This window comes from Sus scrofa, chromosome 7 (genome assembly GCF_054392235.1).
Source record: "Sus scrofa isolate SSC_HxYL_T2T_F1_AM1 chromosome 7, Sscrofa_HxYL_maternal_Yorkshire_Landrace_v2.0, whole genome shotgun sequence".
In the NCBI taxonomy this organism is placed as follows: domain Eukaryota; kingdom Metazoa; phylum Chordata; class Mammalia; order Artiodactyla; family Suidae; genus Sus; species Sus scrofa.
Genome location: NC_139389.1, coordinates 121,677,346 through 121,703,470, shown reverse-complemented (window position 1 = coordinate 121,703,470; position 26,125 = coordinate 121,677,346). Strand labels below are relative to the sequence as shown.

General features: G+C 38.5%; 1 protein-coding gene across 24 annotated transcripts in view; it reads left to right on the top strand.

Annotated features, from left to right (window-relative positions):
* Positions 1 to 26,125, top strand: part of EML5 (EMAP like 5) — a 195,272-nt gene that overhangs the window by 92,024 nt on the left and 77,123 nt on the right. For 15 of the 24 annotated variants that reach the window (XR_014811251.1, XR_014811248.1, XR_014811250.1 and 12 more), the window contains 7 exons: positions 403 to 521; positions 2,335 to 2,525; positions 14,894 to 14,995; positions 16,738 to 16,831; positions 18,559 to 18,659; positions 24,810 to 25,012; positions 25,644 to 25,755. Coding sequence is in view for 11 of the 24 variants with exons in the window: in XM_084969968.1 (XP_084826094.1) it covers positions 403 to 521; positions 2,335 to 2,525; positions 14,894 to 14,995; positions 16,738 to 16,831; positions 18,559 to 18,659; positions 24,810 to 25,012; positions 25,644 to 25,755 (922 nt within the window). In the remaining 13 variants the exon portion in view is untranslated. Of the gene's footprint in view, positions 1 to 402; positions 522 to 2,334; positions 2,526 to 14,889; positions 14,996 to 16,737; positions 16,832 to 18,558; positions 18,660 to 24,809; positions 25,013 to 25,643; positions 25,756 to 26,125 lie in introns of those variants that run through there. The other 9 variants (XR_014811252.1, XR_014811260.1, XM_084969970.1 and 6 more) reach the window with 4 other exon arrangements.

Sequence of the window (26,125 nt, the reverse complement as noted above, 5' to 3'; positions counted from 1 at the left end):
TGTTTAATTTTCCAAGAAATGTGTGGCTGTTTCCCCCTTTAAGAGTTAAAGTTCACTTTTGTAAAATGTTATTTATAGTAAGTGCTTAATATATTACATGTGACTGTATTATATTTTATTATATATTATATGTGCTTTTTGTCACAGTATCGTTCCATTTATTTCTTTTAATATATTTTCTTACAAAGTATGAAAATTTCATGGAAACTATGTATTTGTCAGTGTGATACATAGAAAATGTAAATAAGTTTGTCTTTCCAAGCAGGTAAATTTCATAAAGAACCTGCCTATTTAAGACAGATGTTAAAATTTAGTGATCATAGTAACTACAACGTTGGAAGTTACAACACCTTTATTAATTTATATTTTAAGAATTTTTCTACTTATGTACATTATTTAAAGGTTTACAAAGAAGATCTACCTCAGCTTAAAGAACAATACAAAGAGAAACAAAAAAGTGGCACTTCTAAAAGAAGAGAACGGGCTCCAGGAAATAGTATTCGATTGCACTTTGTTCACGGGTACAAACCGACTGTTTTCGTTTATGTGTTTGAATTTTGGTTGACATTTACTAGCTATGTGACTTTGAGCAAATCACTTAACTGCTCTGTGTTTCTGTTTCCCCACCTGTAAAATGAAAGTAACAGTGCTTTATTTCATAGGGTTCTGGTGAGGAATAATTAAGTCAATACTTGTGGTGACTTAGAATGTTTTCTGATACATAATTAGCACTATATAAGTGCTTATTCAATAAAAATTAGTCTTATGAAAATATAGTATTATGCTTATAGGAATGGATCTCTTGTCTTGAAACAAAAAAAAAGTGAAATGTAAGAGATTATCGTTTTTCCTAAATACGTCTAACTTAGAATGATATTGTGGCTTGTTTTGGCATAAGCATTTTGGCCTTCATTGTTTTGGGGTTTTTTTTTTGTTTTTTTTGGTTTTTTTTTTTTTGCTTTCTTTAGGGAAACACCTGCAGCATATGAAAGTTCCCAGGCTAGGGATCAAATGAGAGCTGTAGCTATCAACCTCTACCACAGCCACAGCAGTGTGGGATCTGAGCCACATCTGCAACCTACACCACAGCAACACTGGATCCTCAACCCACTGAGTGAGGCCAGGGATTGAACCTACATCCTCATGGGTACTGGTTGGGTTCCCAACCCACTGAGCTACAATGGGAACTCCCTGGCCTTCATATATATATATATATATATATTTTTTTTTTTTTTTTTTTTTTTTTGTCTTTTTGCTATTTCTTGGGCCGCTCCCGCGGCATGTGGAGATTCCCAGGCTAGGGGTCCAATCGGAGCTATAGCCACTGGCCTACACCAGAGCCACAGCAACGCAGGATCCGAGCCGTGTCTGCAACCTACACCACAGCTCACGGCAATGCCGGATCCTTAACCCACTGAGCAAGGGCAGGGACTGAACCCGCAACCTCATGGTTCCTAGTCGGATTCGTTAACCACTGCGCCACGACAGGAACTCCTGGCCTTCATATTTTAATTTCATTAAAACACAGTTTCTAGATTGTTTCAGGACATCTGGCAGTACAGGTCTTACATTTCATTTTGGGGCAACAGAATCTCCAATCAAACTCCTTCTTTCCTTTCATCTAGTACCATTTTCTTACCTTGTTGATAATGTTTCAAAAAATTTGAAAAGAGATTTATTCAATAAAAATAGTTTTCCTCCAGTGTTAAAGTGGACAGTATTTCTATGCATTTATGTTTTATGAATTGAGTTTCTTTGAAATATGAAGAAAGTTGCTATAAATGGAATTTTATTGGTCATTCTTGAGAGGATTTAGCTACTTTTTTTCTGGATGTGCTGAAATTGTTTAAACTTATTTTTGTAATATATATCTTGTATTCCCATGGTTCAACAATGTGTATAAAATGATATACTTTAAAATCTTCCCACCTCTGCCCTCCTAGCCATCCCATCTTTTCTTTCCCACAAGGGTAATCATTAACTTAGTTTCATAAATATTTATGTGTGTACAAACAAATACAAATATATATTCTTTTCCATACCATTTCACTCATAAAAAAGCAACTTTTGTTTTATAGTATACAAATTTAGTATTATGCAAAGAGTAGTATACTGTATACAATTTTCTGCACCTTTTTTCACTCGATGTTATAGCTTGGATTTAGCTATTTGTAATCATAACAAGTCTCAAAAGTTTATGGGATCTGAGATATTTGTGTTTTGTTTTAATTGTCCGGTATCTTGTAAAACTGGAAATTGACTGTCTTCTGTAGCATCCATATTTATCAGTAAAAGGCCAAAGTTAACGTTATGTGATTTGTTTTCTAAATTTAGTTACAGAGGTTATGACTGTCGAAGTAATCTGTTTTATACTCAAATTGGTGAAATTGTGTACCATGTGGCAGCAGTGGGTGTCATTTATAATCGACAGCAGAACACACAGCGCTTTTACCTGGGTCATGATGATGATATTCTCTGCCTGGCTCTTCATCCTTTGAAAGACTATGTGGCAACAGGCCAGGTAGGTCCTTTGAAAGACTGTGACAACAGGCCAGATAAGTTAGACCTTTGTTTGGGATTAAAGTTGTGTTTAGTCCATTTTTTCCCTTATTTTTGTATTCTAGGAAATGAAGAATTCTATTTTCATGTTACAAATAAAATTTACTCCAGTTTTTTCCCTATACTTTTCATTCAAGTTTTATTGTTTTATTATTATTATTGTAATTTGAATTTGGAACTATGAGCTTTGGCTTGACTTCTTTCCTTTCAGGATAATATTAATTTTTTGTGTGTGTGTGTGTGTCTTTTTTGCCATTTTCTTGGGCTACTCCCACGGCATATGAAGGTTCCCAGGCTAGCGGTCGAATTGGAGCTGTAGCCGCCAGCCTACACCAGAGCCACAGCAACACGGGACCCAAGCCGCGTCTGTAACTTACACCACAGCTCACAGCAACGCCAGATCCTTAACCCACTAAGCAAGGCCAGGGATCGAACCTGCAACTTCATGGTTCCTAGTTGGATTCGTTAACCACTGAGCCACGATGGGAACTCCAATATTAAATATTTTTTAATTTGCAAGTAAAAATGGGTTCTCTTGTGGCACAGTGGGTTAAGCATTTGGCCCGGTCACCTCTGTGGCACGGGTTTGATCCCTGGCCTGGAAATTTGGCTGAGGGCATGGCCAAAAACAAATTATAAAAACATAATGAGGGAGTTCCCATCGTGGCGCAGTGGTTAACGAATCCGACTAGGAACCATAAGGTTGCGGGTTCGGTCCCTGCCCTTGCTCAGTGGGTTAACGATCCGGCGTTGCCATGAGCTGTGGTGTAGGTTGCAGACGCGGCTCAGATCCCGCGTTGCTGTGGCTCTGGCGTAGGCCGGTGGCTACAGCTCCGATTCAACCCCTAGCCTGGGAGCCTCCATATGCCGCGGGGAGCGGCCCAAGAAATCGCAACAACAACAACAACAAAAAGACAAAAGACAAAAAAATAAAAATAAAAAACATAATGACTACAAATCTATTTTTTTAATTACCTAAAATAATGTTATCTAACAAATGTTCTGTGACAAACATAGGATAACTATGTTTTATTTTACAATCATGATGGTAACATATTCAGGTTTACCAAAGTACAAAGCATAAACATTGAAATAGAAAACACTGAGAAAATTCTTAACTGCTGCCTCTCTATGTGGATGTTCTTAGAGAAGGAAGGGAAAGGGGGGATGCTTGTAAATTCTCACTATATGTGGGCACTTTACTAGTTTATTTTTTTGAGCTGTGTTTTTAAATTTTTTTGGTTATAGTTGATTTACATTTTTCTGTCAGTTTCTGCTGTACAACAAAGTGACCCAGCCATACATCTATGCACACTCTCTTTCTGATATTATCTTTCATCGTGTTCCATCACAAGTGATTGGACAGAGTTGCCTGGCTATGCAGCAGGACCTCATTGTCTGTCCATTCTAAATGTAATGTTTTGCATCTCTTAACCCCAAACTCCCAATCATTCCCACTCCCTGCACCCCCTTGGCAACTGCAAGTCTGCTGTGAGTCCCTTTCTGTTCTGTAGATAGGTTCATCTGTGCCATACTTTAGATTCATTTCCATAAATGAGTGATATAATATGATATCTTTCTCTTTTTGACTTACTTCACTTAGTTATGAGACTCTCTAGTTCCATCCATGTTGCTGCAAATGGCATTATTTTGTTCTTTTTTGTGGCTGAGTACTATTCCACTGTGTATATATATTACCACATTTGCTTAATCCATTCATCTGTCAATTGACATTTAGGTTGTTTCCATGTCCTGGCTATTGTAAATAGTGCTGCAATGAACATAGGGGTGCATGTATCTTTTTAGAAGTTTTGTCTGTATATATGCCCAGGAGTGAGATTGCTGGATCATATGGTAGTTCTATTTTTAGTTTTCCAAAGAACCTCCATATGATTTTCCATAGTGGTTGTACCAATTTACATTCCCACCGACAGTGCAGGAGGGTTCCCTTTTCTCCACACCCTCTCCAGCATTTGTTATTTGTAGTCTTATTAATGATAGCCATTCTGACCAGTGTGAGATGGTACCTCATTGTAACTTTGATTTGCATTTCTTTAATGATTAGCGATGTTGAACATCTTTTCATGTGTCTGGTGGCCATTCATATGTCTTCTTTGGAGAAATGTCTATTTAGGTCTTCTGCCCATTTTTCAATTGGATTGTTGGTTTTTTTTTTTTTTGCTGCTGAGTTTTATGAATTGTTTGTATATTTTGGGGATTAAGCCCTTGTTGGTTGAATTGTTTGCAACCATTATCTCCCATTCCAAAGGTTTACTTTTTTTTTTTTCATAGTTTCCTTTGCTCTGCAATAGCTTGTAAGTTTGATTGGGTCTTGTTGGCTTATTTTTGTTTTTATTTCTATTGCCTTAGGAGACTGACCTAAGAAAACGTTTGTACAGTTTGTGTCAGAATTTTTACATGGGTTCTCTTCTAGGAGTTTTATGGTATCTTAAGTTTAAGTCTTTAAGCCATGGTATGAGGGTGTGTTCTAGTTTCATTGATTTACATGCAGCAGTCCAGTTTTCCCAGCAGCACTTGCTAAAAAGACTGTCTTTTTCCCACTTTATATTCTTGCCTCCTTTGTCAAAGATTAATGGACCGTAAGTGTCTCGGTTTATTTCTGGGCTCTCTATTCTATTCTCTTGGTCCCTATGTCTGTTTATGTACCAGTGCCACACTGTCTTGATTACTGTATCTTTGTAATATTGTCTGAAGTCTGGGAAAATTATACCTCCTGCTTGGTGCCTCCCCCACTCAGGATTGCTTTGGCAATTCTGGGTCTTTTATGATTCCATATAACTTTTTTGATTGTTCTAGTTCTGTGAAAATCATCATGGATAATTTGATAGGATCACAATAAATCTGAGGATTCTTTTGTGTAGTATGGCCAATTTAACAATATTTTTCCAATTCAGGAGCATGGGATGTCTTTCCATTTCTTTGAATTCTCTTTAATTTCCTTGATTAATGTTTTATGGTTCTCAGGATATAAGTCTTTCACCTCCTTGGTCAGATTTATTCCTAGGTACTTAATTTTGGGTGTTGTGATTTTAAAAGGTATTTTTTTAATGTTCCTTTTCTAGTATTTCATTTTTAGTATACAGAAATGCTACTGATTTCTGAATGTTAATCATGTATCTTGCTACTTTGCTGAATTCGTTGATCACTTTGAGTAGTTTTTGTGTGGAGTCCTTAGGGTTTTCTGTATACAGTATCATGTCATCTGTATAGAGTGACAATTTTACCTCTTCTCTTCCAGTTTGGATACTTTTTATTTCTTTAGTTTGTCTGAATACTATGGCAAGGACTTCCAATGCTATGCTAAATAAAAATGGTGAGAGTGGGCCTTCTTGTCTTGTTCCAGATTTTAGTGGGAAGGCTTTCAGCTTTTCTTTGTTGAGTGTTACATTTGCTTGGGCTTGTCATAAATGGCTTTTATTATGTTGAGATACATTCCCTCTATACCCACTTTGGTAAGAGTTTTTATCATGAATGGATGTTGGATCTTGTCAGATGCTTTTTATGCATCTACTGAAATGATGATGATGATGATGTGGTTTTGACTTTTCTTTTGTTGATGTGTATGACGTTGACTGATTTGCCTATGTTGAACCATCCTGGTGAACTTGGGATGAAACCCACTTGGGTCGTGGCATATGATCTTTTTTATGTGTTGTTGGATTTGGTTGGCTAAAATTTTGTTGAGAATTTTTGCGTCTGTATTCTTCAAAGATACTGGCCTCCAGTTTTCTTTTTTGATAGTATTTTTGTCTGGTTTTGGTGTTAGGGTGATGGTGGCTTCATAGAATGTCTTTGGAAGTGTTCCTTCTTCAGTCTTTTGTAAAAGTTTAAAAAGAATGCATATAAGTTATTCTTTGTATGTTTGGTAGAATTTGCCTGTGAAGCCATCTGGTGGTCTCAGACTTTTGTTTGTAAGGAGAGCTTTGACCACATATTCAGTTCCATTTCTAGTGATGGGTGTGTTCAAATGATCTATTTCTTCTTTTTTTAATACGATTTTTATTTTTCTATTTCTTCTTGATTCAGTTTTGGTGGGCTGTATATTTTTAGAAAGTTGTCCATTTCTTCTAGATTGTTAAATTTGTTGGCGTATGATTGTTCATAGTATTTTCTTATGTTTTTTTGTATTTCTGCAGGATCCTTTGAGATTTCTCCTTTTTTATTTCTTATTTTGCTTGTTTGGGTTCTCTCTTCTTTTTGGTGAGTCTGGCCAGAGGTTTGTCAGTTTTGTTTACCCTTTCAAAGAACTAGCTCTTGGTTTTATTGCTTTTTTTTTTTTCTGTCTTTTTTTTCAATCCTCTTTTTCTCTTTTCTTTTTGTGTTTTCAGGCCAAAGCATGTGGAAGTTCCGAGGTTAGGGGTCGAATTGGAGCTGTAGCTGCCAGCCTACACCACAGCCACAGCAACACTACATTTGAGTCACATCTGTGAACTACACCAGAGCTCATGGCAGTGTCAAATCCTTAACCCACTGAGCAGACCCAGGGGTCAAACCCCCATCCTCATGGAGACTAATTGGATTTGTTACCACTGAGCTATAGCAGGAACTCTGTATCTCTATTTTATTGATTTCCTCTCTAATCTTTATGATTTCCTTCCTTCTGCTGAATTTAGGTTTTGTTTGTGCTTCTTTTTCTAATTTTTTAGGTGGTAGTTTCAGTTGTTGATCTGGGATTTTTCTTCTTTTTTGAGGAAGGCCTGTATCCCCATGAACTTGCTCTAAGAAGTGCTTTTGTGGCATCCCATACATTTTGAGTGGTTGTATTTTCATTGTCATTTGTCTCAAGGTTTTTTTTTGGTTTTTTTGTCTTTTTGCCATTTCTTGGGCCTTTCCCTCAGCATATGGAGGTTACCAGGCTAGGGGTCTAATCAGAGCCATAGCCACCAGCCTACGCCAGAGCCATAGCAACACGGGATCTGAGCCGCGTCTGCAACCTACACCACAGCTCATGGCAACGCTGGATCCTTAACCCACTGAGCAAGGCCAGGGACTGAACCGGCAACCTCATGGTTCCTAGTCGGTTTCGTTAACCACTGGGCCACGACGGGAACTCCTCAAGGTATTTTTTAATTTCCCTTTTGATTTCCTTGTTGACGCATTGGTTTTTTAGTAGCATGTTGTTTTGTTTCCATGTAGTCAGTTTTTTCTCATTTCTTTTCCTGGGGTCGATTTCTAGTTTCATGCCATTGTGATCAGGAGAAGATGCTTGAAATAGTTTCTATACTCTTAAATTTGTTGGGATTAGTTTTGTGCCCCAGTATGTGATCAATCCTTGAGAATGTTCCATGTGCACTTGAAAAGAATGTATTTTCTGGGTTTTTTGGATGTAATTTCCTAAAAATATCAGTGAAGTCTAACTGTTCTATTGTGACATTTAGGATTTCTGTTGCTTTATTGATTTTCTGTCTGGAGGATCTGTCCATTGATGCGAGTGGGATGTTAAAATCGCCTACTATTATTGCATTCCCATCAGCTTTTCCTTTTATGTCTATTGGTATTTGTTGCATGTATTTGGGTGCTCCTATATTAGGGATGTATATACTGACAAGTATAATATCCTTTTCTTTTCTTTTCTTTTCTTTTTTTTTTGTCTTTTTAGGGCTGCACCCTCAGCATGTGGAGGTTCCCAGGCTAAGGGTCCAGTCATAACTATAGCTGCTGGCCTACACCACGGCAATGCCAGATCTGTGCCTGCAACCTACACCACAGCTCACGGCAATACCAGATCCTGATCAAGGCCAGGGATCAAACCCGTGTCCTCATGGATACTAGTCAGGTTTGTTAACCACTGAGCCACAACAGGAACTCCTATATATTCTTCTTGAATGGATCCTTTTATCGTTAAATAGTGTCTTTCTTTGTCTTTTTTATGCCTTTGTTTTTTTTGTTTGTTTGTTTTGTTTTTTTTTTTTTGTTTTTTTGGGTTTTTTTGTCTTTTTGCCATTTCTTGGGCCGCTCCCACGGCATATGGAGGTTCCCAGGCTAGGGGCCAGCCGACACCAGAGCCACAGCAATGTGGGATTGAAGCCATGTCTGTGACCTACAGCACAGCTCACGGCAACGCTGGATCATTAACCTACTGAGCAAGGCCAGGGATCGAACCTGCAACCTCATGGTTCCTAGTCGAATTCGTTAACCACTGTGCCACAATGGGAACTCCAAACAGATAACACTTTCCTCTTTTTTTTTTTTTTTTTTTGGTCTATTTTAGGGCCACACCCAAGACATATGGAGGTTTCCAGGCTAGGGGTCAGATCGGAGATATAGCCACTGGCCTACACCACAGCCACAGCAATGCCAGATCTGAGCCACATCTGTGACCTATACCACAACTCACAGCAATGCTGGACCCTTAACCTACTGAGCGAGGCCAGGGATCGAACCTGCATGCTCCTGGATACTAGTCAGATTTGTTTCCACTGAGCCATGATGGGAACTGGCCTTTGTTTTAAAGTCTATTTTGTCTGATATGAGTATTGTAACTCCTGCTTTCCTGTCTTTTCCATTTGCATAAGTATGTTTTTCCTTCCACTCACTTTCAATTTGTATGTGTACTTTGCCATAAAGTGAGTCTCTTGTAGATGTCATATTGTAGGCTCTTGTTTTTTACCCATTATGCCTCTCTGTGTCTTTTGATTCGGGCATTCAGTCCATTGATATTTAAGATAATTATTGATAAATATGTATATTGCCATTATAAACCTTGTTTTCTGGTTGTTTCTATGTGTCTCCTTTTCTCTCTCTCTTTTTTTTTTTTTTTTTGGTTAGACGATTTCCTTTTATTTTATGCTTGTGTCCTCTTCTCTTTAGTTCTTATAAATGTATTGTTTGATTTTGATTTGTGGTTGCCCTGTTTTTCAAAAATGTTAACTCCTTCCTATATTCACTTGCTTTAGCCCGATAGTCATACAGGTTCAAACACATTCTCATATATATGTTTTCTAACTTTCCTTCCTCACATTTTATGATTTTGATGTCCTGTTTTACATCTTCATTTTTATCCTTTTGCTCTTCCTTGTGTTTATCATTGCTTTTACAAATAGGTTTTTTTTTTCCTTTTAGATCTGTATACTGGCTTAGTTAAGTGATTACTTTCCAGTTGTGATTTCCTCCATTCTGTATCTTCTTACTTCTTTCCTATTTAGAGGAGACCCTTCAGTATGTCTTTTAGAATGGGTTTCGTATTGCTGTATTCTTTTAGTTTCTACTTGTTTAGAGAACATCTTTATTTCTCCTTCTATGTTAAATGAGTATCTTGGTGGGTAGAGTATTCTAGGCTGCAAATTTTTCCCTTTAAGACCTTTGACTACATCCTGCCACTCTCTTCTGGACAGCAGTGTTTTTGTAGAGAAATCAGCTGATAGCCTTAGGTTGTTCCCTTACAGTTAACTCTTTGTCTTTCTCCTGCTGCCTTTAGAATCCTCTCCTTACCCTTAACTTTTGCCATTTTATTATACGCCTTGGTGTGGGTCTGTTTGGGTTCAACTTGTTTGGGGCCCTCTGTGCTTCCTGTGTCTTGATAGCTGTTTCCATTAGATTTGGAAATTTTTAGCTATAATTTCTTCAGATGTATTTTCAATCCTCTTTGTCTTCACCTTCTGGAATCCCTATTATGCACAGATTGGCCTGCTTTATTTTATGCCATAGATCTCTGAGAGTGTTTTCATGTTTTTTCATTTGGTTTTCTGTCTGCTGTCCTGATTGGGTCATTTCCATTATTCTATCTTCATTTATTCTTTCCTCTGCATTATTCATTCTGCTTTTCAATGCCTTTAAGTCAGCTCACATCTCTGTAAAAGAATTTTCTAATTTTTCTTGGTTCCTCCCTATATTTTCTAGTTCCTTTCTAGAGTAATCTTCATTACTGTTCTTATCTGCTCTCAATTACATCATTATTTTCACTATCTCCTTATTGAACTCAGCACCTGTTAGACTACAGAGGTCTGTTTCATTGTTTGCTCCTTCAGGGGAATTTTCCTGTTCTTTTAATTGGGAATGGTTCTTGATCTTCTTCATTTTGTTTATATTTTTCTTATTCTGTGAGTTTAGGGAAAACAATTACTATAGTCTTAGAGGGCTATTTATATGGAAGAATGCCCCTGGGTACTTTGTGATGGCTATTTATTTTTGTCTTGGCTGCTGCTTTTGGTTTGGATGTTTTCTGTCTCTTTCCTCAGTGTGCAGGCTGTTATCCCATTGGGATAGGGGGCGTGTCGGTGTAAGACTTGTGCTTGCTTCCAAGAAGACAGAGGCAGTGGGCAGGCCCTGTAGTCAGTTCCTGGTTGCTAGGCCTTTGACAGTGGCAAGGACCCTTGGGAGGTGGCACAGGCTGCTCCTGGTTGCAGGGCTCTGGGAAGTTATAGTGACCCTCATTGAGGTATAGGTGGCACCCAGAGCTTTTGTCAGTGGCAACAGCAGGGCATGTGCACTCCCAGAGGAGTGAGGGCAATGGGTGGTTGCAGTGCCCTCCTCTGCAGTGATTCCAGAGGTGACCCGGGCTGTAGGTGACACCTGTTCCTGTTTCCCTGGTGGTGGTGGGCCACGCCTACCTTTGGAGTCTGAGATGCCTGGGGCAGTTTCCCCCTGCGCGTGCAAGAGGCACTCTGCCTCCTGAGAGTCCACACATGTGCAGAGAAAGATATTCCTATGGAAGTTCCACCCCTTTTCCTCTCTCCCTCCTCAGCAGTGGTGCCTTGCTTCTCCTATAGGCCCAAGCCTCCTCCTGTGTTCCCTCAGCTGTGATGCTCCCCTCCCCAGCCTATGGCACACTGCTCCCTCACCCCTCAGGCTGCCTCCCCACAGCCAACCCTAGTCCTCTTCCTGGAACTGACCTCTGAAGCCTGAGTCTCAGCACCCAGCCTCTGCCTGAGTATCTCAGGTTGTGGGGTCCGAAGGCAGTGGTGCTGATGGTCTGTGTAGCACCCTTTCTGTTTTGCCCTGCTCAGTCTGGCTGCTGCACTTTTCTCTGAGGCTTTGAGGGTCTTCCTCCATGACCATGGCCTCCCGGGATGTAGATTCTTTTCTTCTCTCACAGCTCCCTCTCAGGAGTATTGTTCCCATCCTGATTTCTTTTCTTCTTTTTTCTCTTCTCTCTCTTTTTTCCTTTTGTTCTACCCAGTTATGTGGAGGGTTTATTTTTCTTTTTAAAGATTAAAGTTTTCTGCCAGCATTCTATAGATGTTATATGCCAGTCATTCTACATGTAGATGGGTTTTTTTTTTTTTTTGATGTGTTTGTAGGAGAAGGTGAGCACCACGTGTTATTCCTCTGCCATCTTGATCCCACCCCTCCTAGTTTCTTAAAGTATATTTATTTTATCTCCCCTCACTTCTATGAGTGTGAAACCATTTCCCCCAGTTTATAAGTGAGGAAGTTTAGGTCTAAGGAAATTAGATAATTTTCTCAAAGATCTCTCAGCTAATAATTGATAAAGCCTAAAGCCCTTGGTCTGTCTGCCTTTAAACACTGTCTAAGTATACCTTCTAGGATGTATTGAGGATGAGCGTGGCTATCTTGCATCATCCTATATAGCTTCCCTGAAAAGAGAGAAAACTCTTCCGCTCCTCCTTCTCCCATCTCCCTCCCTCTCTTTGTGCCTCTCCTCCATCTTTCTTTTTCTCTTTCTTTTCCTTCCCTCCTTTTCTCCCTCCTTTCTCCATTCATAAAACATTGCTGGGTACCAGAAACATGCTGGGAATATAAATGTAACATTTCGCCATGGTAAATCATTTATACTCAGGGGCAGAGAGGAGACAAACATGCAAGAAAATTATGATACAAGGGCTTCTTACCTTGGTACTATTGACATTTGGGGCCAGAAAATTCTTTGTTATAAGGATAATTGCATTTTTGTGTACAATACACTCCTGTGCATTGTAGGATGTTTAGCAGCATCCCTGGCCTCTATGCACTAGATGCCAGTAACACTACCCATCTCAGATGTGACAACCAAAAGTGTCTCCAAATAGTGTGAAATGTTGCCTGAGAACCACTAATGTAGAGGTATATTTATTATTTTTTATTATTATAAAAAAATTTTAAAATAAAAAATAAAAATATATTTTAAAATTTTATAAGTTAAAAAAAAGAGAGATATTTAAAGTCTTCTTGGAATGTAATAAGGGACTGATTAATTGTCCCTCATGGAATCAGGGAAACCCTCATAGAGATGATGACATTTGAGTTAAGTAGTTACCTCCCTCTGATGGGAGGTTATGGAAAGTGTTCTAAGTGCGTTATATAACGTTTAGCAGTGAGAAAAAAAAATAAATAAATAAAACAGTTTGTTTTAAGAACTTTGAGCAGGCCAAAGTACTCAAATCTTAGAGTACATGATGGATATTAGTGGAAGAACTAATTAAATGGGTTTCGAGGGCCCCTAGGGGCATCATTTACCTTCACCTTTAGTTTAAATAAACGGTTCCTCTTAAAAAACAATTTTGGGAGTTCCCAGTTGCCTAGCAGGTTAGGGATCCGATGTTGTCACTGCTGTGCCATGGGTTCAGTCCCTGACCTGGGAACTTCCACAAATAACAACAACAACAAACAAACAAAACCCAGAAATGCACAATTTATATACCCATTGTACTATAGCAAGGAGTTTGGACATTATTTCATTACTAGTGAAATGAAAGCAATGAAAAAACTGGTCATTTACTCCATGATTCTGGAATTTAAGGGAATTCAGGCCGTATTAAATTAAAAGTCAGTATGCCCAGAAGACATCCCTGGATACCCAAGAAGGGGAGGTAAAACCTGACTTCTTCTCATCCTAGGTTTTTAGCCAATAATCTAACAAAAAGACAGCTTAACAAAAGGAAAACAGAAAGTGTATTAACAGGTCTGATTCGTATCACCTGCGAGAAACCTAAACCAAATATAACTCAACATGGTGGTTTGGAGTTCCAGCTTGTATAGAAAACAGTATATCTGTAGAGAAATCAAAGGAAACCAGTTAATGACTTAGTGAAACATTGACTGATTGCAGTGTTTTTATATCTTTATATAAAACCAATCTCAAAATCAATGATAATTATCATCTATATTAGTTACTTCAAGATGTATCTTTATAGACAGTTATTGTTTCTTCTTATCTGTATAAAGACAATGATTACTTCAGTTTAAAGGAATAATTAAGAATTCAGTTTTGTGAATCTGACTAGGAACCATGAGGTTTCAGGTTCAATCCCTGGCCTTGCTCATTGAGTTAAGGATCCTTCATTGCCATGAGCTGTGACATAGGCCGGCAGCTACAGCTCCTATTAGACCCCTAGCCTGGAACCTCCACACGCCGCACGTGCAGCCCTAAAAAGACGAAAGACAAAAAACTCAGTGGAAACGAATCTGACTAGCATCCATGAGGACTAAGGTTTGATTTCTGGCCTCACTCAGTGGGTTAAGGATCCAGCGTTGCTGTGAGTTGTATAGGTTGCAGACACAGCTTGGATCCTGTGTTGCTGTGACTGTGGCTGGCGGCTACAGCTCTGATTCGACCCCTATGGTAACCTTCATATGCCATGGGTGTGGTCCTGAAAAAAAAAAAAAAAAAAGGAATTAGGTTTTGTTAAACTGCTTGGTGCTTTAACACCTCTGTATCTTTTTTTCTTTTTGCCCACACTCACAGCATTTGAAAGTTCCCAGGGCACAGACTGAATCTAAGCCACAGCTTCAACCTTCTCAACAGCTGCAGCAATGCCCAGTCCTTAACCCAGACAACACTGGATCCTTAACCTGCCGTGCCACAGTGGGAACTCCAGCCCTTCTGTTCTTTGTTTACACCATTATCCTAGCCTAGAATTTGCTTGCTTGCTCCTTTTTTTTATCTTCTCTTTTTAAGACCTATACTTTTTGAAGGCCCAGGTCAAGTGTCATCTCTCCTGTGAAGGTTTTCTCTGCAGCCTTTTCATCCTCATTAAGCATGTATTACCAGGTGTTCTTAGATAACTGAAAATATCTTGTATCCCAGTAAGTTTGCAAAATTTATTTGACTGTCTTAGTGCTCATTGTACCTAGCATAGTAATACTACAAAATAATAGATGTTCAGTAAACATTATCTTTAATGATGAAGCATAGGATAAGATTTAGGAGCCAAATTGTTCTAGAAACAATGAGCCTAGTCTCATTAGTTTTACCACAAATGTAAGGGGAAAAATGATCACATATACAGTCTGCTTCATAATTTTTATTTGATAAATGTCTATAGCAAACAAGACAAAGGCTGTAAAGTCTCCTGTTTTATTTATTTTCTTTTATAGATATGAAAACAAATGACTTAATTGTATAAAATGACTTTTATAATTCTGTTTTAGGTAGGTAGGGATCCCACAATTCACATATGGGATACAGAGACCATTAAACCATTGTCGATATTAAAGGGCTACCACCAATATGGTGTCTGTGCTGTTGATTTCTCAGGTAAGGCAGTTTTCTATCTCAGTAAGAATGATCAGAATGCAGAGGCAATCCGTAACACTTTAGTCTAAATCAGTATTGCCCAAACTTGTCATTTAAAGATGACCTCACAGTTTTTATCAAATGTAGATATGTTGTCCTAACCAGTCAAGGCTATGAAAGTGTGAGTTTGCTAGCTGGTTTATAATTATACTTTAGTAAGTATAATTTTTAATACCCATTATTATGAAGATATTTCTATTAAAAGATGTTTTATCTAAATAACCTCTGAAACCGTGTCAGTTACATCTAGTGATATGTATCTCCCACTTCAGACAAACCCTGATCTCACTTAATATTTTACAGCAACAGAGTAAACTTTGAAAATGTTTAAGGTGAAAGCTAGGACAAAAAGAGGTGAGAACTGAAATATTTGTTTTATAACATTTCTATGAAGTGACAATTCCAAGCTATCTTTTCAAAATAATTTCAAATCATGTTAACTCTTTGTTACATATTTAAAAGTTTAACAGCTACAGATAGATTTACAGTGAAAGCCAGGGTGTGGGTTAGGAATGGGGAGGAATACCAGTAACAGAGAATTTTATATTAAAAAACAATAAATTTAGGAGTTCCCGTCATGGCTCAGAGGAAATGAACCTGACTAGCATCCATGAGGACACAGGTTCGATCCCTGACCTCACTCAGTGGGTTAACGACCCAGTGTTGCCGTGGCTGTGGTGTAGGCCAGTGGCTATACTTCCAATTCAACCCCTAGCCTGGGAACCTCCATAAGCTGTGAGTGCGGCCCTAAAAAGAAAAACAGTAAATATATACTTTCTGCTGCTTTGACTGCAGAGATAGTTATAGTAGAGTTTGGCGGGGGGGAATGTATATACACATACGAGGATCTGCCAAAGGTCAAGAAACTGGCAAACAAAGGGAATCAACAAGAAAAATACCACTAGTAGCAATAATGAACTAATTGAGGTTTGCAAAAAGTGTGGCAGAATAGCAAACATTTTATTATAGATTGAGCCTTTATAATCTATAAATACATGCACAGCTGCCAGTGTGACTGACTTATCTCAATAATTTGTCTAATAATCATTACTTATTGTTTGATAGTGGTAATAACTAAAATAATTGACCTTCACTAAAAACAGTCACATTAGGAGTTCCCTGGTGGCCTAGCAGGTTAAGGACCTGGCATTGTCACTGCTATGGCTCTGTTCACTGCCATGGTGCGGGTTTGCTCCCTGGCCTAGGAACTTCCACACACCACGGGCATGGCCAAAACAAAGAAACAGTCACATCAACAGTAATATGTAATTGTAACCTATGTCTTTTTCTATGACTTGCTTTTCATAATCCCTATAACTTCTTAAATCACAGCAGAGTTCCTATGGTGAATTTCATTGGCATGTATCATTTCTCTGTCCTCCTCTCTTAGTTTTTTCTTTCCTTCTCAGCTTTTAAGTCTCTTTTTTCCACTTTTCATATCTTCTTCCTTTCCCCCATCTCAAGCTGGTGGATAGATGAGGTGAATGAAATCAGAGAAAATGTCAGCAGATAGGTTTAGATGTGTAGAGAGACTATTCTTCCCTCTTCTTATAAATTTTGGGTTTTTTTAAAATAGCTGTATGCATGCCTAACATTAAAAATTGTTTTATAAAATTTTAAATATGGTTCTGTGGTATCAGATTATGTACTTTTTTAATCTTCTGAATGTTAATTGTTAATCTCTCTCTCATTAATTTTCATAGCGGATGGGAAACGTTTGGTTTCAGTTGGAATAGATGATAGCCACACCATTGTGCTGTGGGACTGGAAAAAAGGAGAGAAACTTTCACTAGCAAGGTGAGGAAAAATTTTGGTATCTCATTGGCAAAATACTGAAATTACTTTGGACTTAAAATTTTTTACAGTTATAATATTTTTGAAATCAAGCAAACATGCAACTTTTTGTTGCTGCCATCCTTATTACCATCAAATAAATAGCATAATCAATGTAAAAATACAAATGATTTCAGGATTCATTTGTAGGTTTAGCCCTTGTGAACATACTTTTTTATGTGACTATAATATGATGATGGAAGGAGATATTATTTAAATCTCTATTTATAGGTAGAATGAATGCTGCCATAATATAAGCTATTCTGTAGTCATTGAAAACATGATAAAATATTTATATTAGATATTTGAGTGAAGGAAGATACATAAATACATATATCACAAAGAAGCTATAGATTATTTTTATTTTATCCATTATAATTTTCATTTTCTAAATTTTCTACAGTGAGCACCGTTATTTTTATAGTAGTACAAATGTTAACAATTGCTTTTACCACTCAGCCATAAAAAAGAACAAAATAATGCCATTTGCAGCAACACAGATGCAACTAGAGAGTCTCACACTAAGTGAAGTCAGTCGGAAAGTAAAGGACATATACCACATGGTATCACTTGTATGTGGGATCTAAAATATGGCACAGATGATCCTATCTATGAAACAGAAACACATCACAGACATGGAGGGCAGACGTGGTTGCCGAGAGGGAGGAGGTGGGATGGACAGGGAGTTTGGGGTTAGTAGGTGCAAACTGTTACATTTAGAGTGGATAAGCAATGAGGTCTTTCTGTACAGCATGGGCAACTACATCCAGTCTCTTGGGGTAGAACACAATGGAAGATAGTATGAGAAAAAGAATGTATAGGTATGACTGGGTCACTATGCTGTGTAGCAGAAATTGACATAACACTGCAAGTCAGCTATACTCTAATTTTAAAAAGTGTTAAAAAAAAAACAGTTGCTTTAAAGGAGGAAATAGTCAACAGTGTCAGAGACTCATTTTTTAAACTTTCTCTTCATTAAAGTGAGACATAAAAGCACTTTTAAAGTATAAATAAATGCTTTTTAACCAAATAAAAGATGGTTTAAGAGGAATTTGGGGCATTCCCATTGTTGCTCAGAGGTAATGAAACTGACTAGTATCCATGAGGATGTGGGTTCAATCCCTGAAATTACTCAGTGGGTTAAGGATCCAGTGTTGCTGTGAGCTATGGTCTAAGTTGCAGACATGGCTCAGATCTGGCATTGCTGTGGTTGTGGTGTAGGCCAGCAGCTACATCTCCAACTCGATCCCTAGCCTGGGAACTTCCATATACCACAGGTACGGCCCTAAAAAATACAAAAAAAAAAAAAAAAAAAAAAAAAAAAAAAAAAAAAGAGGAATTTGGATGACTTGAAAGGCTATATTAAGCAGTAACAGACTATTATAAAACAAATGTTTTAACCCATTCATGCCACAAATGGCCCTCTCAATGTATAGTACTGAAGTAGGTGCTATCCAAAAGAGGGTTAGTCTTCACTGTCCCAGTATTTTAAGATGCTCTTGAGAAGAGTTAATAAATTAAAATAATGACAAAATAACAAATGTCAGTGTTTACAGAGCCCAAACCTGAGAGACAAGTGAGCCAAGCTTTTAGTAATGGGTATGGTAATCAAGATAGGGTATGGATTAGGCAGCAGATTATTACAGAAGAGATTTGTCTTCAGAGTTAAAACATTTTGGTATTTATTTCAGAGGAAGTAAAGATAAGATTTTTGTTGTAAAGATGAACCCGTACGTGCCTGATAAATTAATTACAGCCGGAATTAAACACATGAAATTTTGGCGTAGAGCAGGTAAGGAAGTGCTTCTTTTTGCTCCTTTGAAACTTAAGAAACTATTACTTGTAAAAGTGATGTGGCTAAGTGCGATGTGGTCTCCTAGATTGGATCCTAGAGCAGAAAAGATATTAGTTGAAAAATAGGAGAAATCCGAGTGAAGTCTGGAGTTCAGTTAATAGTAATGCGTCAAATGTTCTTTTTTAGTTTTAACAGCTAGTCTATAGTATTGTAAAATGTTAATGTCATGGGGAACTGGGCGGGCAAGGAGTATATGAAAACACTGTTATCTTTGCATTTTTATGAAAATCTAAAGTTATCCAAAATGAAAGGTTTTTTTTTTTTTAAATAATTCACAGTTGTCTTGGTACCTTGCAAACAAATGTTAAGATTTATTTTATCATCCTTTATTGGCTGTGTTGATGTAGTATTCCTATTTGCAAAAGGATTTAATTTATGAGTTTAATCAAGTGATGTCCAGATTTCCTTCTCTTAAAGACATGTTTTTTAGTCTAAACTGAAAATAAAAAATTGTGTCAAAATTTTTATGTGCTATAAAATGATACAGAAGTGAAATGATATATTATTTTAATCATTTAATAATATAGTTACTGTGGGAAAAGTTCACATTTTAAAATTAAAAGTCTCTTGGAGTTACCGTCGTGGCGCAGTGGTTAATGAATCCGACTAGGAACCATAAGGTTGCAGGTTTGATCCCTGGCCTTGCTCAGTGGGTTAAGGATCCGGCATTGCCATGAGCTGTGGTGTAGGTTGCAGACACGGCTCAGATCCCGAGTTGCCATGGCTGTGGTGTAGGCTGGTGGCTACAGCTCCAATTAGACCCCTAGCCTGGCCATCTCCATATGCCGCAGGAGCGGCCCTAGAAAAGGCTAAAGACAAAATAAATTAATTAATTAAATTAAAAGTCTCGGAGTTCCCGTCGTGGCGCAGTGGTTAACGAATCCAACTAGGAACCATGAGGTTGCGGGTTCGGTCCCTGCCCTTGCTCAGCGGGTTAACGATCCGGCGTTGCCGTTGAGCTGTGGTGTAGGTTGCAGACGCGGCTCGGATCCCGCGTTGCTGTGGCTCTGGCGTAGGCCGGTGCCTACAGCTCCGATTCAACCCCTAGCCTGGGAACCTCCATATGCCGCGGGAGCGGCCCAAGAAATAGCAACAACAACAACAACAAAAAAGACAAAAGACCAAAAAAAAAAAGTCTCTTTTTGTATAGAAGAGTATACTTATACACCAATTTAACAAAGTCTCAGTACACTTAAACCTCTCAAATAAAATACATAGATATAGAGAGAAGTGAAACATAGTTAGAAGAGAATAAGCTTAGTGAGGATATTTCCCAAGTTGAATTAACTTTCAGATTTTAAACTACCCAGGACAGAGTCAATTTTCAGACTAAGATTTAATACTTTTTCACAAACTCATGAGACCATAGTATGTAGACATTTACCAAGTAAAAAGAAGTATCTTCACATTGGTAATTTTTATTCCCATGCATTTAAACAAAACTTTTGAATGTCTTAATCACTTAAAATTGCAGATATCCAGCAAGTAATCCTTATTACTATTGCTGTATTTTAAAAAAAAACTATAAATTTGTTTGAAGTAAGACACTTTAAAAAAGTAAATAGCCTTTAAATGAAAAGATTGTCAATTGAATAACTTTTTTTCCTTAAGTTTGATTAGACATATAGGAAACCCGAAGTTAAACCATAAAAGGATAAATGTTAAGACTTTGGGCCAATTCAGTCTTGCTCACTTTGGGAGTTCTGATCATAGGGTTCACTAGTCAACTGGGAAATAAGTAACCATTTTATTAATCTAATAAATGCCATCTGTCTAGCCCTCTAAATGCATAGCTTTATGTAAAACTAAGTTAAAGATTACTTAGGGAGTTCCCGTCATGGCGCAGTGGTTAACGAATCCGACTAGGAACCATGAGGTTGTGGGTTCGATCCCTGCCCTTGCTCAGTGGGTTAACGATCCGGCGTTGCCGTGAGCTGTGGTGTAGGTTGCAGACGCGGCTCGGATCCCGCGTTGCTGTGGCTCTGGCGTAGGCCGGTGGCTACAGCTCCGATTCGACCCCAGCCTGGGAACCTCCATATGCCGCGGGAGCGGCCCAAGAAATAGCAAAAAAAAAAAAAAAAAAGATTACTTAGGACTGAGACTAAAAGGGAGGTTCTTACCTCCTAGCCCAGATCTAGGCTTTGAGAATTCCAAGTTACAAATAATTAGCCTCTCCTCTAAGGAATTTGAACTCTCTTCCATGGCTGGTGGGTCAGGAGCCACTGAAAGTTTTTCAATACAATGATAATATGACCTTATACAATATGAACCAGTTATGTTGTGTGTATCAGAAAACTCAGTAATGATTATCTAAACTAGAGGTGGAAAACTCTGAAAAGGGTTAAAGAGTAAAGTTTTAGACTTTTCAGACCCAAGGACAAAATGGAGACTATTATATAGATACTTACAGAACAAGAGAGAAAACTGCTGCACTGCTTTACTCACTTTGCACCCAGTTGCCTTTAACTGGTGACGTTCCCTCCAAGATCAGCTCTGCAGTGATTGGGACTGACAGGTTGGGCTGGAGAGACCATAGTCAGCTTCACTCTGCCCTGGTGACACATCAATCATACTGTGTTGTTTCCTCCTGGAAAGTGCTGCCTTATCAACTTGGGCAGATGGCCAGAGGCAGAACAGCTCCTAGACTGTGATTTCATTGCTGGGTGCCCAGCAGTGGCCATTAGCGAAGTCCTCAGGGTGTAGGTGGTGACCAGCTCAGGCCCTGGGCAGCTGCTGGGTGGCAGCCAAAAGTCAAGGAGGCAGGCTGTGGGAGCAGAGAAGGAAACTGACGTCACCACCACAGCTCTGCTCCAGTGGGCACCATACAAAAACAGTGATGGCAGGATTTGGCCTGCAGCCTATAGTTTGCTGACCCTGCTTTGGACGGATATTCTGTGCTCTGGTGAAAGCCAATCCCTCCACTTGTGTGCTGGGTCCCATCTCTCACCTGTTCGAGGATATCACTCCAACTTTGCTTCCTTTTCTCCCCTGTACCATCAGTTTTCCCTCTCTACCAACTCATTCCCTTAAGCATAAAATCGTGATCTTATTTCTTGATCTTAAATAAATAAAACCAAACAAAACCCCTCTTTCAGCTCTATCCTTCAGTTGCTAATCAATTTCTCTTCTTACCTATGCACTGAAACACCACACAGTTGTGTACACTTTGAATTTACAGTTTATCTTATTATTTTGAGAGGAGTCTAATTTTCCTCCCTCAGTGCTTGCAAGTTCATTAACAACTCTGGCTGCCATGTTAAGAAAAGACAGTATTGTGAATACATTTGGAACATGACTACTTTTCATTATCTTCCATCTACCCCAGGCCCGTGCCACCCTTATCATTTGCCCAGATGATTAAAATAGCCTTCTTTTTTTTTTTTTTTTTTTTTTTTTTGTCTTTTTGCTATTTCTTGGGCTGCTCCTGCGGCATATGGAGATTCCCAGGCTAGGGGTCCAATCGGAGCTGTAGCCACTGGGCTACACCAGAGCCACAGCAACACGGGATCCGAGCCGCGTCTGCGACCTACACCACAGCTCACAGCAACGCCGGATCGTTAACCGACTGAGCAAGGGCAGGGATCGAACCCGCAACCTCTTGGTTCCTAGTCGGATTCGTTAACCACTGTGCCACGACGGGAACTCCAAAATAGCCTTCTAACTCTTTTCAACCCTGCCACTATTCAAATTACTCTCAACTCAGAAATCAGAATGAACTTGGTAATAAATGATGTGCCAAATCTTGTCTTCCACCACCCAGATGTTTTTCATCTCATGAAGAGATAAAAAACATTTACCTTCTTTGTTACTCCATTCTGGCCTCCCTAGTTGTTCTTTGAAGATTCTTGTTAGGTTCCTGCATTGGGGGCTTTGTGTTTGCTGATCCCTCTGTTTTAGTTCTTTTTCTTTTTTCCTCTTTATGACCACACCTGTGGCATATGGAAGTTCCTGGCTGGGGTCAACTTGGAGCTGCACCTGCTGGCCTAAGCCACAGTCACGGCAACATTGGATCCAAGCCACATCTGCAACCTATACCATAGCTTGCAACAACACTGGATCCTTAACCCACTGAGCAAGGCCAGGGATGGAACCCACATGCTCATGGACACCACATTGGGTTCTTAACCCACTGAGCCACAATAGGAACTCCTGATCCCTCTGTCTTGAGCATTCTTTTTGTGTGGCTTGCTCTTCCTACCTCCTTTGGGTCTTCGTGTATAGATACCAGCTTCTCGGTGAGGCCTTTCTTAATCACCCTTCTTAAAATGAGCCCCTCTTATTTCTTACCTCCCTTGTGTGTTTGCATTCTCTCCATAGCACCCATTGTTGTCTTATGTGCTGCACATTTTACCTATTTGTCATGTTTATTGACAGTCTTTTACCCAGAAGCTCCATAAAAGCAGGGAATTTTGTTGTCTTGTCTCTTTTGTTCAGAACTCTACCCCCTCTCCCTTGAATTGTGTATAGCATATGTATTTCTTGAATAAAAAAATGAATGAGTCATTTGGGAACATGGGCGAAAGATATCAATAGGTAATGAATGACTAATAAAAATAGGAAATTATAATAAAGCTCATTGATAATTAGAGAAATGCAAATTAAAACCACAATACAATTCATTTGGTATTTCACACCTCCCAGTCTGATAATATCAAGGGGAACCCACAGGAAGTCCTTTTATTGTTAATGGGAGTATACATTGGGTATCATCTTTGGAGAACAATTAGGCAAGAGATGATACCTCTCATCCATATGCATTTCCTTTTGCACATACACTATCACCATTCCTCTTGCACTTTTTTTTTTCTTTTTTGTCTCTGCCTTTTCTAGGGCCGCTTCCCACGGCATATGGAGGTTCCCAGGCTAGGGGTCCAATCAGATCTGTAGCTGCCGGCCTACGCCAGAGCCACAACAACGTGGGATCCGAGCCATGTCTGCAACCTACACCACAGCTCACGGCAACGCTGGATCCTTAACCCACTGAGCAAGGGCAGGGATCGAACCTGCAACCTCTTGGTTCCTAGTCAGATTTGTTAACCACTGCGCCACGACAGGAACTCCTCCTCTTGCACTTTTATAGAAGAAGCCCTGGCAAGAATGTTTAGCAGCATCATTTCAATAGCAACATCTTGGAAGCCACTTTATTAAGTCCCCACTGATAGGAAAAAATTATATTTATATAATGGAAAGCTACATCGTTTTGAAAATGAGTTTTCTAGAAGTACAAATCAATATGTATAAAACTCTACCACATGGAGTTCCCATCGTGGTGCAGTGGAAATGAATCCAACTAGGAACCATGAGGTTGTGGGTTCAATCTCTGGCCTTGCTCAGTGTGTTAAGGATCTGGCATTGCTGTGAGCTGTGGTGTAGGTTGCAGACACGGCTGGGATCTGGCGTTGCCATGACTCTGGCGTAGGCTGGTGGCAACAGTTCCAATTAGACCCCTAGCCTGAGAACCTCCATATGCCACGGGTGCAGCACTAAAATTTTTTATCTTTTTATTTATTTTAACCACTAATTGTTGGTTAAAAAACCAAGATGCACGAGAATACATACAGGATGGTATTTGTAAAAAAATTTTAAACAGGAAAAATAATATGACATGTTATCTAAGAATTCATAAATAAGTAGTAAAATATATGTAAAGCAATGTGTGAGAATAATATCACATTCAGAATAGTAGAGGGTGAAGAAGGGAGATGGGATGGCATACGTTTTTGGTTGTTTTAGTAATTTTATGTAAGTTGATAATTGATATAGAAGAGTTTATTGTATTGCTTTTGTTACTTTTTGTATTAAATATGTCAATATAATTTTTAATTAGTCAAAAAACTGATTAAAACTGACTTAGCATATATTTTTGTTTATCCAAAAAGCTATGGCTGTAAAGCAGCCGTGGGTGTGGCTGCCTCAGCCAAGCAAAGTGCTGCCCAAGTCACTGACTGAGAGACCTGTATTTTTTTCCTTAACTCTTATCGTTATGTCTTTCTCTTTAAGCAAGAACAACAGTAGAAAAGAAATGTTATTGCTTTATACTTTATACATTTTGAAAGTGGTACTTTCATAATATTTTTTATGAACCAGGGGGAGGATTGATTGGAAGAAAAGGCTACGTAGGCACACTGGGGAAAAATGACACAATGATGTGTGCAGTGTATGGATGGACTGAAGAGATGGCTTTTTCTGGAACATCCACAGGAGACGTGTGTATCTGGAGAGATGTCTTTCTTGTAAAAACAGTTAAAGCACATGATGGGCCAGTGTTCAGTATGCATGCATTGGAGAAAGTAAGTAACCTAATGATATTTTGTTAAACTTAAGTTGAACATGCAGTGCACAACATTTCACAAGTAAAGGAACACTACCTTTCTACTTGGCTGAGCTACCCAATAAAACTCTGTGAGCTGGAGTCTTCCTGACTGTATTTTCTTCCTCTGTGCAAACTCCTTAACACAGAGTGAAATAGGTCTGCTGTAAAAAAAAAAAAAAAAAAAAAATTAGCTTTATATTTATTAATCACTTAATATGTGTCAAAAATTGTTTGAGTACTTTATATATAATCCCTGTATCCTATGAGGTAGCTACTATTATTATCCTCTCTTTTTAAAGGATGGGATTATGAAGACTCTGGGAGAATATATGTTAACTTGCTGAAAGTAGTAGAGCTACTCTGTGATTCCAAACTGTGTTTTAAATCTTATCCTAAAAGTAGAATGTTTAGTGTCGATGTAAATTTTTTTTTGCAGATTCTTTGTTCATGTTTTAAAAACGTCATGGATTCTTATGCTAACTTATGTTTTTTCAGACTGTAACTTCTGGCTATAAATGTTCTTTCTTCTAGCATTTTTCAGTATAAAAAAGGTTATTATTTTTTATAACATTTAGATCTTTATTAACTTAAACCTTTTGCTTTCATAGGGATTTGTAACTGGAGGAAAAGACGGGGTGGTAGCTCTTTGGGATGACTCTTTTGAAAGATGTCTAAAGACCTATGCTATAAAAAGAGCTGCTTTGGCCCCAGGATCAAAAGGTGACTTGAGATTTAATTTACTTTGTAGGAAAAAAAGATTAATTGCTCATTAACATGGGTGATCACTGAAATGGAACACTTGGAATGTATTTTTCCTTCTTTACTAGATAGGCATCAGAGTTCTATAAGAGAAGCCACTTAACTGGATGCCAGAATCATTGCTGTCCCTTCAAAATCTCTTTTCAGTGATACACATAGTAAAATATAAACAAATGCAAGATTATTAATAATTAATTTCTAACATTTTTAATTCTTCAAAGAAAATTGCCTTGTTAAGTGTCACATTTACCTCCAGTCAGGGATTTGTTTTCAAACTTGGCCTTTTGTTTCACCTGGTGTTTTTTGACTCTCCCTCTCTAGCCTTGCAGGC